The sequence below is a fragment of the Toxorhynchites rutilus genome, chromosome 3 (assembly GCF_029784135.1).
Source record: "Toxorhynchites rutilus septentrionalis strain SRP chromosome 3, ASM2978413v1, whole genome shotgun sequence".
Classification (NCBI taxonomy): Eukaryota; Metazoa; Arthropoda; class Insecta; order Diptera; family Culicidae; genus Toxorhynchites; species Toxorhynchites rutilus.
The window spans coordinates 304,335,553-304,353,745 of record NC_073746.1 but is presented as its reverse complement, the minus strand read 5'-3'; the positions used below and the strand labels follow the sequence as shown (position 1 = coordinate 304,353,745).

The following is an 18,193-nucleotide window of genomic DNA, read 5'->3' as shown; positions in this document are numbered from 1 at the left end:
ATGTAAATACATATTAGATATAAGATAGGTTTAAGAATTGAGTGTGATGAGTGTGATTGAGAGTGTGAGTGTGATCAATGTCAACATATCCTCATATCCCCTCCTTTTCCTGAAGAAAATATGTCACCCTTCTAAACTCGAGTTGACCGCGAGTAATCGGTTTCCTATATTATTAACATTAGAATTAAGGAAAAATGTATATATATACTAGTAACAATACAGTAAGGAGTTCGGCTCCTTTAAACCTATGTAACTGAGCCTGTAAAAATAAACGATTTAAATAAAAAAAAAAAAAAAAACATCGAGTTACTATGCGGAAGAACTTGTTAATACCAAAAGAGCCCCAATTCGCATGTGTTATAAATTTGCTCATGTTACGCTCGCGTATAATCAGAATTTTACTTCATATGCAAATGCACCTTCTATATATTGGGTTGGGGAAAAAGAAATGTCATACTTCTGATCGAAATTTGACGCTTTATTTAACATACTTAATATTATCCAATTTAAGTCAAATATGCGCCGTTTTGTTCGCAAAATTGTTGCCATTTAGAAGGCAACTTCATTATCCCTCCTTATAAACCCCCCCCTCCTTTTTTGCAAAAAACTCAGACAGCCAGTTTTCGCAAGCCTCTTTTGAGGCCAACTTAGTATCACCAAGAGCGTTTTGCATGGACCGGAAGAGATGATAATCATTTGAAGCCAGGTCCGGACTATACGGTGGGTGCAATAGGAAATCCCATCCGAGCTCCCGTAGCTTCTGGCGGGTCATCAAAGATGTGTGAGGCCGAGCGTTGTCCTGGTGGAAAACAACACCATTCCTATTGATCATTTCTGGCCGCTTCTGGTCAATCGCCTACTTCAAACGGTCAAGCTGCTCACAGTAGAGAACCGAGTTGAGGGTCTGGCCATAGTTGAGCAGCTCATAGTGGATGATTCCCTTCCAATCGCACCAAACACACAGCAAAACCTTCCTGGCCGTCAATCCGGGCTTGGCGATGGTTTGGGCCGGCTCACCGCGCTTCAAGCACGACTTTTTTCGCTTTAGCCATAGTGCACCCGTGGCCGAGTGGTTAGCGTCTCAAATTACCATGCCGGGTGTTCGGGTTCGATTCCCGTTCTGGCCGGGGGGATTTTTCGTCAAAGAAATTTCCGTCGACTTGCACTGTGGTCACGCGTATTCAAGAGCTTGCCCCTCGGAATACATTCAAGGCGTGTTTTTCGGCTTAAGAAATCTCAACCAAGTATTAATGAATGACGCTAGTTAATGCATACGTTGAGACGGCAAAAGTTCCACAAAGGAACGTTAACGCCATTCAAGAAGAAGAAGAAGAAGTTTTTTTTTATTTCATCGACAATTTTGGTCACCCTATTTCTGATAACATAAAAATGAGCGCTCTTTTATATGTAACAAGTTCGTCCAAGACAGGTTTTGTCTAGGGAATAACTGTCGAGCTCTAAATGCTAATTTCCATTTAAATGCATCTCCTGGACCATTGTGTATCAAAAGTTGTTCTACTCAAACCACTGTTTTACTCTTTCAGATAAATTGTCACGACGTTTAAACGTTTGTTTTAATTGATAGTTTCCATAGATCATATCACATGTTGAGTGATGTCTTATGTCAAAAACGAGATCTATTTATGAACTAGATCTATTTATAAGCTATCAGATGAGCCAAGCAGTGTATTAGATTAAATTCGTAATTTCTCTTATTCGTATATTATTGTTAATAAAGAGTGTTAGGAATCAAAAAGTAAAATCGATAGTCATGTACTATTGACCAGCCATTTCAAACTGAATCAGAATTATGAGGTAACCCGTTATTGACGCAGTGAGAGCTTTAGTATAACACTAGCTGACCCGGCAAACTTCGTTCCGCCCAAAATTTGTTTTTTTGTTATCAATGCCTTCAAACATTCACGTTTTCTTACTATGAGCAAGTTCATGGGTCCAATCGCAGAATTGTTCATTGATTGATCTTCTATTCGACCCCGTTGAATTTACCTTTTACTATAAAATTCCTAGTATTTCTAACAAAACTCATCATTATAATATCAGATTATTTTCAGACACAATTCTCGTTCAAGATTTTTCAACCACTTGCAAATAACATGTTTCTCCGTTACATGGAATAAATGTTTTATACAGAAAATATGATAGAATAAAGACAGCCCTATTTCTGACAATTCCTTCCTCGAGTTCTGCTCTTATCACCACATCCGGCGTTCCTTTTCTTTTGGTATAGATAGAAGAAGATATTGGAGTGCGTTTCATCACCTTAAAATCAATCCATTTCCAGTTTCGAACAAAGATCAACTTCGCTAGCGCAAACATCAAATGGACTAACAACACTTATCACTATGCAATTGTAGAACATATGGGAATTTAATTTTCCGAATTTTCCCTTTTTCCTTCAGAGTTTTCCGAAAATTTTCAATTGTCATGTTGGTTGGAATATTTTTGGTTGAAATATGTGTAATGTTTTTATGGGACCCCCACTCCATTCCAGAGGAGGGAGGGGTGTCATACCATCATAGAAACATTTCTCATACCCAAAAATCCGCACATTCCAAATTGTGCTTGATTAGTTCTCGAATTATGCAGAAGCTTGTGTTTCGTTTGTATGGCAGCCCCCCCCCCTTAGAGAAGGGGGAGGAGTGTATTCACCATAGAAACGTTTCGTGCCCCGTAAAACCTTCACATGCCAAATTTGGCTCCATTTGCTTAATTGGTTTCGAGTTATGCAGAAATTTGTGATTAATTTGCATGACAGCCCACCCTTAGAGAGCGGGAGAGGTGTCTAACCACCATTGAAATATTTATTGCATCCTAAAACCTCCACATTCCAAGTTTGGTTTCGTTTGCTTGAATAATTCTCTAGTAATTCAGAAATTTGTGTTTCATTTGTATGGAGGCCCCCCCTAGAGAGAGGGGTGGAGAGTCTAACCACCATAAAAACATTTATTGCACCCTAAAATCTCCACATGCCAAATTTGGTTCCATTTGCTTGATTAATTCCCGAGTAATGCAGAAATTTGAGTTTCATTTGTATGGCAGCCCCCCCTAAGAGAGGTGGGTGGGGAGTCTAACCATCATAGAAACATTTATTGCACCCTAAAACCCCAATATGCCCAATTTGGTTTCAGTGACTTAGTGTCCTAAAAGTGACTAAGGTCCTAAAAGTGCACCAGTGGCCGAGTTGTTAGCGTCTCACATTATCATGCCGGGTGCTCGGGTTCGATTCCCGTTCTGGCTGGGGGATTTTTCGTCAGACAAATTTCCTTCGACTTGCACTGCAGTCACGCGTATTCTCTAGAGCTTGCCCATCGGAATACATTCAAGGCGTGTTATTTAAAAAAAAATCTCAACTAAGTATTAATAAATGATGCTAGTTGCGCTCAAAATTTATGTTAAGATCACTGACAATAGTACCAACTTGGAAAAAGATTAAAAATGTTCAGTGCGATGATTAAAAATTACAAATTCACGGTATATATTTGACAAAATGTAAATAACAGATCAAGATTAAGAATTAAAAAAAAATAACGATAATCATTTACTATTGACCAGCCATTTCAAACTGAATCAGAATTATGAGGTATCCAGTTATTGATGCGGCGAGCTGAAAACATTTATTATTACATTAATCGTTCGTATAGATATAGTGTACCAAGATTCTAGGCACCGCATAGGCAAGCATGAAGTCCAACGTGAAAAGGCCTAGAATATCAACCTTATACGAATGGTGAAGTAGCTCCAGAGTGAAAAATTCTATCTGTAAATAGATTTATGAATGAAGTGGTTTGGTGTCGAAGTTATGCGAGTTGTGTTACAATTATTTCCGTCCGCTCGTCTACATCGGACTTGTAGAATTCGTTAAGTAACACCCCAGTCTGCTCCGCCTGTAAGTTCAATTTATTCAGCTAGAACATCTGCACGGAAATCGGATGCATTTACCGTACTCGTTAGACGATCACAGAACAAAACGTTGAAGTAGAATTGGGATGCCAATATTAACAAATATGTGGTAGAACTCAGACAGAGGCCATAATTGGGCGTCTGTCCTTGGCGGATGTCATAAGCGATGGAGGCATAGCAGTATAAGGTCTGAAACAATGACGCTTTTAAATAGTACTCAACATAGTTTTTCACGCTATAATACACGCTCGAACCTCGGAAATTAAGATAAAGTATTGATTGAAGGTAATAAACAGTATCGGTACTTCGAAGATTTTAGTCAATCTCTGTACCGTTTGCGTACTGGTTCGATGGAGACAGCATAACCGTTTGATCTCGTGAGCAACTGCTAAACATACATCCGTCTTTTGCTTCGTTTGTCTGTTCCAGTAGAGCTCATTCGTGTCGAACACGCGAAGGTGTCCTACGGCTTCAGACACTTTGTTATTCACAGCATCGTACAGGAAGATGCCCGCCACAATGAAGCTTTCGAATAAGTTTCCGATCAATAATGCCTCTAACATCGATAATGCGTTTAGTAACCAAGCTCCTATCAACAGGTACCTGTATCCAATGCCGAAAGGTATAAATAATCCAAAACTTAAAGGTAATAGTACTAGATTTATTGTAATAATTTTCGTTGCTGCCTTCATGAGGAGCTGCGAGTCCAATTGATCGAAATCGGTGTACAGCGTCGAGAATAGATTGAGAAAAGTGCTAGCAGCTTCCCTCATGTGTCTCCAGTTGAACAGAACATTAAAATACGATATTATTATGACAATATATGCAGAGACGAACTGGCATACAACTATTTTGTAACTGATCATCGAATCCGAATAATAGTCTCCCCGCAAAATCTCATAGTATGACCACGGAAGTGCAACGATGGAGGCCAGTGTTTGGGTAATTGTCACCATCAGGTGCCATCTTGATTGAACGAAGTGTGGCGTTTCACTCCAACTCAATGACAGTGGGAACAATCCGAATATTTGCAATGGTCGAAACGCAATGGTCTCCAACAGCCGTAGCAACTGTCGATTGGATATTGTCATTATAGAATGTCACTCGGGCAGAGAAATTCACGGTGAACTGAAGCTTCGTGCTTCGAACTGATAAGCACGATTTGATTAGAAATAGATAAAAGTTTATGTAATGCATACGGAATAAGTCTAGTAGAAGTTTGTATAAACGGTGGCAGGAAGCACATAAAGAATGGTATCCATGATGGCTATTTCAATTAAAAATAATTGATCCATTAAATAGAGTGGAAAGTTGACGTATTGGTGATGATGCACACATTCAGGGCTTCAGTATTTCCAGCCAATTGACAGATAGTTGTGTTTGAGCTACTCTGGATGTTCTGCTCAAAAAGAAAACTACGAACAGAGATGAATACTGGAAACACTTCTCGATAAATCATTTCTCAATCATCTGTTGTACCGTGATGATTCCTTCGCATCATTTTCTGACCCGCCTAGCGACCCATTCTGTCTACTACGGGGCATCATTTTGTGGATTTCTTCCCTTCCGATATGCAACCGATCGTTTCGTGTGGTCCAGGGTCCGAATGCTGTGGTCGCTTTGTGCAGGAATATGTTCGATAGTACTGATTGGCTATAGTTACTACCATGTCATAACTCCACTTTCTTTTCCTTCGTTGGAGATCCTTCGTTATTTGCTCTACTGGGAGTACACAATTCGCATAAGTGTCATAGTGTCCTGCTATCTTTCCGTATGGATCAATTACGCCCAGTTGAGAGATCGTGGGAGCGATGCTCTCGAAATTTTGGCGAAACTCCAAACATACGACACCTCATCACATATTGGACTCAACTTAACGATTTGTGGATTGTTGAAGATTGCGTTCGGTGATATCTTGATATGCTGCATACTGGGGATCATTTCTCAATTGAATTTCAAGAATGATCCAGTGCCTACGTTCCAGCGACTAGTTAACATTTACAGTCTGTTCGTGGTAGCCCAAGTGTCTAACGTGTGTGTATTCAGTCTGTCCACGGCAACTTATTGTTATGGCGCAATTAACCGGCAAATTAGGTCCGTTCATGATAAGCAACGCCAAATGGATCACGTTGCCGGAAGTAGGAACTGTTCAACCGTCGTTTGCAAGGAATTAGATGTGTTGAGTAGGCTGCACTATAAAACTACCGACACCATTCAGGGTGTTTGTAACATTTTCGGAGTTTCACTAGCGTTGATCAACTTCTGTCAGTTTCTCGTGATCATTTCAAGGGTGTGTATTGCTGTTCATCTTAAACATTCTTTACCTAATGTACTTGTAGGTTTATTATGTATACGTTTGGTTTGTGCGTGAGCATAGGTATCCTCCTTTCAACTCTCTCGTATATCTCTGTTTCGAAGTTATCCATCTTTTATATTTGGCATCAGTGTCACATTTACTGAATCGAAAGGTAAATCTCACTCTTGATACTGAGAAGCTTGTTACACGAACAAATCTGTTTACCGCAGGGCGAAGAAACGTTAATAGTTTTGAATGAACCACTTGAATTCGATGTGGATATTGCCGTTGAGAGAAGGGTTAGTGAAAAAAAACGCATTCCAAATGTTTTCAATTATTCTCTGATTTCTTTATTTCACAATCACAGATTCATTCGTTCTCCGTTGGTTTGCTGTTGCGGGATCATAGCGTGGAACTGTGCGGATTGTATAAACTAGATTTTCCTATGTTATTTTCGGTACGTATTCATTGAATATTTCAAATTTCAAATATTTCTTTCAGACATTTTTATTCCTGATTTTACTATCCTGTGTTTTAATTCGAACTAACTCTTCTATTCGAACATGACCAACTTCCTCCTTCACATTATCAAATTCATCTTTGTACAGAAAATATGAATGATTATTTTTGGAGATTTATTTTACAAACTTTTATTTCGGAATACTCACGCTTGATTGTGTCAGACTTATACCTATGATATAACCGCAAAGTTGACGTAGGACTGCCGTTGGTTTAATAATCAATTGTATTTCTTCAATTAGCAATAATCCCACCTCGGATGTTCCTCATTGGGTACAACATCACCGCTGAGCAGAGCTATATTTTGTGTGTATTGATTACATTATTGATTAATCTAGTGAATGAATTAAACTATTTACGAATTCAACTGCAAACAAATCCCAATTTAAGTCAATTCATGCACTACCATACCCGTGGCCGAGTGGTTAGTGTCTCACATTATCATGCCGGGTGTTCGGGTTCGATTCCCGTTCTGGCCGGGGAGATTTTTCGTCAGAGAAATTTCCTTCGAATTGCACTGTGGTCACGCGTATTCTAGAGCTTGCCCCTCGAATTACATTCAAGGCGTGTTATTTGGCTCAAGAAATCTCAACTAAGTATTAATGAATGACGCTAGTTATTGCATACGTTGAGACGGCAAAAGTTCCACAAGGAACGTTAACGCCATTCAAGAAGAAGGTAGTAGTTATTGCAGCAAATAGTTATCAACATTTTGCCTAATCATCAAACGGTATGCGTAAAAGTTTAGTGAGCTGGCGGCATGAAGAGATATTTTCCAATGCATTCTTGAATAATCGAGCCAAAGCGTTGCATTTGTACCCGTTTTTATAGACCGTGTTAGCAAAACAAATTCCGGAGTGTAAACATGCATGGAGGTATAAAAGTATTGCCGACTTGAATGTATCTGCAATGCCGATTCTCCCAACTTCTTGGTTTCGGAATCTGTATTGGGAAAACACATTCCGGTTTGCAAAAATGCAAGCGAGTTCAAAAGTACCCGTAGTTTGCATCTATTTTGCAATGCCAATTTCCCCAGGCTCCATGTTCTTGAAATCTGTGTTAGGGAAACATTCCTATTTGCAAAAACGCAAATGAGAACAAAAGTTCCCGCTGCTTGCATCTAATTTGCTATTCAAATTTTCTTTGGCTCCATGGTTTTGAAGTCTGTGCTAGGGAAACATTCCAATTTGCAGAAACGCAAGCGAGTACAAAAGTACCCGCAGCACGAATCTATTTTGCAATGCCGATTTCCCCTGGCTCCATTGTTTTGAAGTTTGTGTTAGGGAAACATCCATCCATTCCAGCGATCGTACCTCAATCGTTGCGCAATCATAACTGAGTGGATTTCCGAGCGGCACTCGCTTATATACCGATTGATGTGATTTCAATATTTGTTTTGAAAGCAATTTTAGGGTTATTGAAACAAGTTTTTGAATCAAAAAGTAACGTAGACATTTTATCTTTCGAATGAAGTGTTTATCATACCATTTCAATCAGTTGTTTAGGAGCTATTAACGTTCAAAATCTCGATCTCCGGCGTAACGCTTTCGTTGTCGAAACTTGGAACTTTCACCCTAGTATAGAAATGAAAGACGTAGTCCTACGTCAAAATGCATATATTTTATTTTGACGTAGGACTACGTTTTAGATTTTTGTATATGGGGATCACTCTACAAAAAATGTAACAAAAAATAAGGGATTTCAAATTCATATTACGTAAAATCGTTACTGCCATGCTTAAACTAGCGTTGGCAGAAAATATTTCATCTTCGGCAGAAAAATGCTTTTTCGTGTTCTGAACAAATAAAAGCACCTTTATTAAAAGTTTTAAAATGTTTGTATGTATGGGAGCAGACCTCTCTTTCTCTCAGACTCAACGTTAGCTTGGTATTGTGCCCAAAAAAATTCAAACGATGATGAAGCGGGGATCGAACCACCATCGACTGGGATTCAAAGCTGTTTTACACGACTTCGCTATACACATGCTGTTATGTGGATGCGTGATAATATTACACCATATTATAAAATGAGGGTGGAAAGTGTTTTCTAAGAGTAAAAAGTAGAGCATAAACGGGTAACTATACCCTTTTCGGTCTGGGTCGTGTATTTGGCAAAGTGTGATCATCAACATTTTTATAATCTCCTTATATCCCATCTTTGTCCTGAAAAAAAATGTCACCCTTCTAAACTCGAGTCAACCGCGAGTAATCGGTTTTCTATCCTACTAACCATAGAATTAGGAAATTGTTTATATATAGTTATAAAAATATAGTTAAAAATTAGGTTCCTTTAAACTTATGTAACTGAGCCTGTAAAAATAAACTTATTAATAGAAAAAAAGAACATTGTGAGGTGCGTGAAAGACACAACGTCCTATCCCTCGCAGTTGACAGTATAACAGTGATGTTGATATTATATACTGGCAAAACTAGTTAGCCATGCATTGGGCATCATTTCCTCTCACAACAGACAACTGTCGAGCCGGTAAGTCATACTCAATATTTATTCCCTGTGTCGGGTGATTTCACTGTAGGTTTATACCGACTACATTGAGGAACCTGTACAGTAAATATATGAATGCTTCACATTGGCGATCCTGCCGGATATTTAAATATGCAGTGAAATCACCCGACATAGATAAAAGCAAGGCGCGTAGAAGTATATACTAAGGTGGGCCAACTTGCTAAAACCACTCTTCAGCCATCTTAGAAGTCTACTGTGTTTTGTTTGTAAACAAAACAAAATACGCTATTGCCGAAGCTCGCTCGTGATCAGTCTGTCTCTTTCACGCTACAAGCAAATAATTCCCCTTCTACTTTCTTCCGTGCTGTTTTCATATACCGCTCCCCTAACCAACTTAGTGACGAAACGGCCTCACCTAGTACCATAGACCCGTCTTGGATAAAAGAATTTCTAAAAATATGGCGTGTTGGGACAACCGTCTGTGAAAATAAATGGCGCGTCGGGACAACCGCCAGAGGTACTGCGTGTTGGAATTACCGCTTGAAAAATAGGCGTGTTGGGACAACCGCTTGGAAAAATGGCGCGTCGGGACAACCGCCTGAAAACTGCGTGTTGGGAAACCGCTTGGAAGTGGCGTGTCGGGACAACCGCCTGAAAACCGCGTGTTGAGAAACCGCTTGGAAGAGACGTGTCGGGACAACCGTCTAAGAAAGCTGCGTGTTGGGACAACCGCTCCAGCAAAAGAATGGTGGCGGAACAGCCACCCAATGTCGGCGAGTTGGAATGGCTGCAGAAGTGATAATGCGAGTTGGGTTGATAGCATATTAGCCTCCAACTTAATCAGCAGGGTTTTCTCCAGAGAAAGTAATGTGGGAAGGAAAATCCAAAGGTTTTCGCCCCTATTAGACCGTGGAGGAGCACATAGTCAGTGTAATGGTCGAGTGACAGTCTGAAACTAGGGGAAGTTCCGGATTTGACACCGAACGTTACATTGTGGAGAGCATTGTACACCGTTTCATTAATGATAATCAGCTGGATAACCTAAAGGAGAGGTTTTAGCGAGCAGTATATATATTTTTAAATCATGTATCCACAACTGACATGCCTGCACCAAGAAAGGTTTCAATTCTGTTTCCATTTCTTATTAAGATAGTTGGAATGTATGTATCTTCTCCCGTTAATAACGTGGATATTTGTTCCGATGTGCAGCGTATAGAGAAACTACGGATATTTTCGTTGCCATTTCCTGGTAGGTTTTTCTGTATGCGAGTATTTATAATTTGACTTTGTGGAAATTTAGATGATACAGGAACAAGAAAAGAATAAAAAAACACAAGCAATGAACAATTTTGACAGTTGCGTGTTATTGAGTGCGTACAGTACTTGCTTATATCTATTGAGTGCGTGCAGTACTTACTTAGATCTAGCCCATGATTATATATACAAGTGAAGCAACATCATTACTTCAATAGGAAGAGGATTACGGTTTGTCGAGCGGGGGTTGTTTGTTTTGTTATTGCTAGGGTATGCCATTTTCGCATTTTCACATGCGAGAGCGAGATACGAGAGATGAACTGTGTGAGAATGAAATTCTACAAAATCCTTTCTTCTCTTTCACATAAATTCGAGAATGCCACATGATTGCTTTCTCTGGTATATATAGGCACTAGCCAAAGTATACAAAACAAGGCAGTCCATTCCCGCAAGTAGACATCCAATTTGGATGTAAACATATTATGTCAGCATTATCGAACTGCATTTATGGATATCACCCAGAGAATTTGCCGCCATTTTTCGTTTCTTTAAAAAATCATGCTAGTTACAAAACACCTTTCTGAATTATAAACCGTTCTACAAGTGTTACGCAAATGGTAAGAATAGATAGAGTATGCAGATCAGTATAGACCGTTGGGATTGTAATCAGACAAAATGCACGCAGCTTTACATTTTTTTAATCCGTTCACACTATTTCAAGTATTCTATAGCGTTGATTGAAGAAATTAAAATAAATGGAAATGACAAATCATGACACAAAAAAGTAAAATAACATAAAAAGAATAAGGGAGAAGGAAGATGTGAGGTGCGTGAAAGACACAACGTCCTATCCCTCGCAGTTGACAGTATAACAGTGATGTTGATATTATATACTGGCAACACTAGTTAGCCATGCATTGGCATCATTTCCTCTCACAACAGACAACTGTCGAGCCGGTAAGTCATACTCAATATTTATTCCCTGTGTCGGGTGATTTCACTGTAGGTTTATACCGACTACATTGAGGAACCTGTACAGTAAATATATGAATGCTTCACAAACATGATTTTGTCAATTACTTGCCAATCAACAGAACTTCCAATATAATAGTTTCTATAAGAGCCCCCGCAGTCTGCAGACTTTTGTCGGTCGATAGATCGGTCGGACGACTTAATCAGTATGGAGCGATATGTATATGCGCACACTACACCGATTCTGTACCGGCCGATAAAAAAGTTTGATAGGCTTCCCAATTGTATTTAAACTATTCTGTCGGTCAACTATCGGCCGTCCGTTTAATCAGTATTGGCTAGCATCGATCTACACACACACACACGACGATTGTTCATCGGTTGATAGTTCAATTCGCTCTCCATTCGCTCTCAATCTTGGCATCCGACATACGTGCTGTGCGAATCACTGAGAATGGGATGCACCCAATGCTCTCTGAATCTCTTTTTCATTTTCCTTCACCGCTCTCTTCGCCGTTGTCAAACATAAATTGAATACAGTCTTTCGAGAATATTCGACCGATAGTTGACTAGTGTGCGCACTCTTTACCAACTCGACTTTTTGGTTGGCTCGAGGTGCGCACTATCAACCCAACCTGACCAAACTATCGGCTGGAGAAAAGTCTGCAGTGTGCGGGGATTCTAATAGAATAAAATAAATCAATCAATTTGGATCAACGAGTCTCTCGTTTAAGGTTTCAGAAATTCGAAGCTCTGATTCAACACAAAATATTATGTGTGAAGTGAAGTTTGTATCTAAAAAGAGAAAGGCATGATTAATTTACTTCGGTTGAACCATTTCAATACAGAACAATATTCTTTGTTATTGACCAGGGTGTCTCTTGTGTCACATTCGGATATGAACGATTGCCCTTGGCAGTGCAGTGAATGTCACGAAATAGCCAGAGTTCGAAATTGCTAGTTGGAAAGATCTTGCCATAAGTATTGGGTATTTCATAGTTGGACATCGCATAGTTGGATCTCAGTTGTAATATGCCAGAATTTTCGTTCTAGCTCTTTATGTCTAATGTATGCTGCTCATTGACTGAAAAGTGTTTTCAAGTCATGTTTTATGTTTTTTTTTAAATTTTTTTTTATCAAGTTACGAATATTTGAGTCTTCAGTAGCTTGTCCACACTAAATAATTAGTCTTTTTTATTCTATTGCAGGTTGTTTCGGCCATAATTTTGAAGTTGATAGTACTTGTTCAAATTCACTTGGAATATTAATTTCATTAAGAAATAAAAATCGGTTTTTACAAGCAAAAACATCAAATTGAATTAAAACACAGATGAATTGTGTTAAAATTATAAATATATTTTTTTACCATTTTATCTCAATCTCTGGCTATCGTTTCGTCTAAAATTCCGAACACTTGAGCTTTGCTGTTCAATGAAGATTTCTGCATAGAAGATCATTTGTTCACCCATTTATAGTAGATTTTTCTAGCACTTAACAAGAAAACAGCAAACGAAATAGTGAAAACAATTACAAAAACTGAAAAACGATGCTTGTGTTTTGTGGAATTTGCTAGCGAAAACATTTCATTACTAGTTTTGACAGTCCCTTTTTTGCAAATGCTTTGTTTTATAAATTATAGGCTGTGTCGATACCTGTATAGGATGTTAAAATTAAGCCTACACCCCAATGAATGTCAAGGTTTTCTTTATACAATTATTTATAACGTTGATGTTCAGCAAATTTACATTTTATAATGAAGTGTTCGGAATATGAATCATGCGTCGAATCTTAAAAACTACGAACACTACTTAAACACTTAAAAAATATTAATGATTTCTGGATAAAATGGCATTTGTTCATCCATTTATATTAGATTCTAATATTTTCTAGCACTTAACATGAAAACAGCAATCAAAATAAATAAAACAACTATAAAAACTGAAAAATTCACGATGCTTATTTTTTTCCGGAATTTGCTAACGCAAATATTTTATCGATGGTTTTGACAGTCAATTTTTTTCAAATGCTTAGTATTATAAATTATAAACTGTATCGATACCTGTAAGTGATGTTAAAGTAAAGTCTATTCCCCAAAGAATGACAGGCTTTTCATTATTCAATTGTGCATAACATTAAAGTTTAGTAAATTCACATAAAAAAATGAAACTGATACCTCTCGTCTGACTCTGAGAAAATCCAAATTGATTTTTTTTTGCAGAAATAGAGTCATTATGTTTTGTTCATGATTTTTTTAAGAAAACGTACTCGAATCAACCCAGCAACCATTGAATCGTATAACTAGCGTACATACAGCATCATAAATCCCATATTTTTGGTAGTATATGATGCGCCTAACTGACATATACATGCAAAAGTGGAGGCATGCAAGTTTATATGACCTGCATTTCGTTTTCACCGTGAAGTGACGTTCGTGATCAGGCCCATGGCAAAATCCTTGTTCTCATTAATATACGACTTATTCAGGCTGCTAATACGACAATTGTCACGCGTATATACAATTTATTGTGTTTTCTGCATTTTATACGATTTAAGATATATACGATGTAGACTTTTATAAACGTTTTATATAATAGTGATTCGATTCCACTTTATATACGACTTAAAATATGCAATTCATACGATTTAATGCTTACTTGAAATCGCTCTGATGGGCGATTATGTCGATCGTAAAATGTACGGAGAGCGCAAGTAGTTTCTCGAACTAAACTATAGTTTTCGTGATAAATCTGCACAATTTGCAGGTATTGTTTAGGTGTCAGCCAATTCATGATGCAAATGGAAAATTGAACTAATCACAAAACGAATGACAGCTGTCGACATGATTCACTTATCAAAAAGTGTTACCAACTCTAAATCTTGTACCTGTATAAAAAGCCTCGAGCCCCGTATACCACCGATTTACACCACTCAGATTCGCATGTTCTATTTGTTCAACTGTAGGACTAGTAATGATATCAATGCTGCTCTGGCGTTTTTGGTAGTGCTCTTTGGTTTTTGGTAGTGTTACTATCTCAAATCCGAAAACTATAGACTGCTGGATACATAATGACAGTTGGCTTACCATTGTAACTATAGCTGAATGCCCTTGCCCATTCTCCTTTACCTTTCTTATACATAAGCAGAAAATAGCACCCAATGAGGTCAATTCACTACAGCAGCCACACGAATTTCCTAAGAGAACACGTATGGTCATAGAATACTCAATATACATCACCGGGCTATAAAGTTATTACAAACAATGTTCCGGACAAGGTGGTGACGGAAGCGAAAATGCTATTTTTATATATAATTTATTTCTGTAGTCATAGATTGATTTGACTTAGGCTTATATTTATGTGGATCTTAACTATTTAGACTTGTGTTTAAAAATGATAAATGATGACTCTTTGTATTCTTGAATTGAATAAACAGAAGAAAAAGATAGTACTGGCTTTAATGGTATTTTTGTGTACATTTTTAAACAGAATATGGTTCCAGATTCTACCGCATTATCTCATCCAACCCGTTAAAGGATACAAATTTATACAAGAAATAGATTTTGAACAATAAAAAACTCAATTTAAATGCAATGACTACACACAATCACAGTCCTATGTCAAGATCCCATCCGTGCCCCTAGGCTCAGATCCATCAACTTTTTTCTATTTAGAATTGCATCTGTTTATTCTTAGAGTGCCGTTCGGAAACCATAGGAAAATGTGTATTATACAGGTTGTTTTCTTGCTTACATATAGGGTCTGCAATAACATTGCAGTTGAATGTACTGGTCTTGCCTGTACCGACTCGCTCTTTACAAATTCCCGCCATGTCACACCGATAACAAACTCCATGTGTACTCGTTTGAGTATTTATTATTATTGGCCATTTGTAAATTAATAAGTTATTCGCTTTCTAACGTGTGATGAAATTGCTTGCTCACATCTGAACTCAGCCATCAACCGAAGCAAGGGGACGACAGTATTACGTCATGAATTCGAAGAAGTTGTTTGTTATATTATTTCAAACGAGCTATATTTTACTTAAAATGTACGGATTTTTTCCACTGCGTTATGATCGTAGGACCCACCAATTCAAATGCTGTCGTCTGTCCTTATGCTATTCGATAACAATCATGGTGCTCTACTCCTGTGGAATGTCTTGCATCTACATCTATATCGTCAGAACCACCATCCACGTATCGCTAGTAAATAGTGTGTTTATGTGGATCCAGTTCCTGTTGAATTACAGTTTTTTCATGGCCACAATCTTCACAGCAATCGTTCATCGTGAACATACCAAAAATCTGCTTAATGTGTTGGTCTTTCTTGTTGAGCAAATTTTGAAAAGAAATGCAGCACAGATAGATCATAAGCTGATGAAGAGCTTTCTAAGGAAGTTGGTATTTGTGGATTTTCTTCTAATGTGTTTTTCCATCTGGGCTTATTATAACTATAGCTCAGGTGGATTAATCGGGAATCTTTTAAGCTTGATGTTCATCTTTATGTGGTCAACGGCGGTATTTACGGATGGATTTGTGGCTGTCTGTTATTTTGTAGCCCATCTGTACCGATTGATCAACCTACAAGTCGATAGAGCGGTCCAGCAGTTGTGTAACTTCGACAGAAACCCTGAATATTGGATGCGACATCAGACGGAGAAGAAAAGGATTTGCTCTCAAACAGCTACCGAATTGGAACGGTTGAGCTATCTTCATCGTGATGTTACAACGTTTATCAAAAAATTTGTTAAACTCTTCGACTGCTCGTTGCTGCTGATCATCGTGTGGTCTTTCGTGTTGACGATTTATGGGGTTTGTTTCGGAGGCGATGGTGCGAAGATATTCAGACATTAAATTTGTTTTTACAAAAAATAGGTTTTCTACTCATACACTTCGGTTGTGAAGAGCATCCGAAATAACGAAGCACCTTCTTTGATCCAATTCGGACATTCACTAGGTTTGGCCGTCTTTCAGGCATTCCAATTTTTCTACATAGTTTCTGGATCGACTCTGCTGACTAATCGAGCCGAGAAAACGGGACTGCTGTTGAATAGGTTCTTCAAAGCAGACATTGAAGAAAGGGTAGAGAAGACCGTAAGTTGAGTTTGCGTCTCAGGATATTGGTAAAATATTTTTCTTTGTCGGATTTTATTTTCAGATTGAAATGTTCTCCATCGAGTTACTGCACCAAACGTACAGCATAGAAAGTTTTGGAATGTTCAAGGTAGACTTCACACTGATGTATTCGGTAGGTTATATGTAGGTAAATTAGTGATCATGAGTTCTTTAACAAATTTTTTTTTTCGCTATTGCCAGATGGTTGCCAGCATCACTAGCTATCTCATAATAATGGTGCAATTTCAGCTGACTGAATAAATATCTGGATTGGGGATGTTATATTTCAGACAGACTTCTATCAGGAGATAGTTTCCGCCTTTACCTCAACTCGAATCCGAAATCCCATTTCAGTTTTATTGTTCGAAGCCGTCACAAAATTAATTTTATTAGAACCTTTATTTAGTATCCGCATGCAAATGATGTGTAAACAGTTCTAGTAGTAATTACTAGTGATATTACATTCAATCAGTATACACAATAATTATCATAAACATCATTTGATTTGTGAAGAAAGAAAATAGAGCGTGACAAAATGTTTATTCGACGTGTGCCTCTATAACTCTTTGTTTTGAAAATAAGTGTAGAAGAAATCACTCTCTATTGGACTCAGGAATGTGGTAATAGATTTACGTTTCATCCATTGTCACAAAACGTCGAAAGAAGTCCACTCGATTACGCTTCAACAACGCCAAACCGACTCTTGAATCATCAACGCACCGCTGTTTTTGGTCGACGGTCAGCGAACGCGGCACCCATCGCGCGGATAGCTTTTTCATGTCCAAAATATCGTGCACAATGTATCTCACTAGTTCTTTTGAAATGGCTACGGCCTCAGCTAACTCGCTTAACTTCACTCTACGATCGTTCAAAGCGAGTCGATACACTTGTTTTACGATTTCTGTATTCATAGCCTCTTTCGGCCTTCCAGAGCGCGGTGCATTTGCGGTGCTTGTACGGCCCATTTTAAATTCACTAAACCACCGGTAAACTGTTGTTCTCGACTTACGTCCAAACCTTTGAATCACGCTCTCGAAGAAACATTTGGTATAATTGAATGGTACCACCGCCTAAGACTTCCAATATCCCAATCGGTTTGCCAAGAGGGAACTCTGACGTAATAATTGGGAAAATTCATCGTATGAAATCTGTCTATCAAACAATTCGCCTTCCTGGGCACCCACCTTTGCGAGGGTGTCATTACGAGGAATTCAGCAATGAGATGGGACCCATACAAAGGTTATCTTATATGATCTTTCGATCAATGCACTCATCTACTGCCTCACTTTTGTGAGGTGATGGGTGCCTAATGATTCTCATCGACTGGAGAGCCTCAAGCGAACTGATACTCTCCGAGAAAATAAAGTAATTGTCTGCAGGCTAGTTGGAAATCATACCCAATGCGGAATCGATTGCTGCCAGCTCAGGAACATAAACGGAACAAGGTTCCTGCAGTTTATGGAAGGCGCAAGAATTGAAAACATTGAACACACCGGAGTCAGTGAAGTATCTTTACATGCAATTGACTTTTTGGTACTTTCGATTAAAAATTTGGGAAATTAAAACTGGACGAAGCTGATCTGGAATACCAAGAGTTGCTTGTTTCATCGTCAAATCGTATTCAATTGAGAAACTGTTGATGGTGAAGTGAGCAC

The 18,193-nt window shown here is 38.4% G+C and overlaps 1 protein-coding gene across 1 annotated transcript; it reads left to right on the top strand.

The window, feature by feature from the left end:
- Nucleotides 1-5,404: 5,404 nt before the first annotated feature.
- On the top strand, nt 5,405-16,843 carry LOC129774392 (uncharacterized). The gene is made up of 8 exons (XM_055778124.1): nt 5,405-6,015; nt 6,061-6,211; nt 6,261-6,389; nt 6,448-6,516; nt 6,585-6,674; nt 16,398-16,517; nt 16,582-16,671; nt 16,740-16,843. Exons 1-8 carry the CDS (start codon nt 5,405-5,407, stop codon nt 16,797-16,799), a joined length of 1,320 nt encoding a protein of 439 aa, XP_055634099.1. The 3' UTR covers nt 16,800-16,843.
- The last annotated feature ends 1,350 nt before the right edge of the window (nt 16,844-18,193 follow it).

Excerpts from the sequence above, each read along its gene's own strand:
- LOC129774392 (XM_055778124.1), top strand. The coding sequence starts at position 5,405 with ATGATTCCTTCGCATCATTTTCTGACCCGCCTAGCGACCCATTCTGTC. Across the intron at positions 6,517-6,584 it reads ATATTGCCGTTGAGAGAAGG|ATTCATTCGTTCTCCGTTGG; the intron begins GTTAGTGAAAAA and ends TCACAATCACAG. Across the intron at positions 6,675-16,397 it reads ATTTTCCTATGTTATTTTCG|GCATTCCAATTTTTCTACAT; the intron begins GTACGTATTCAT and ends GCCGTCTTTCAG.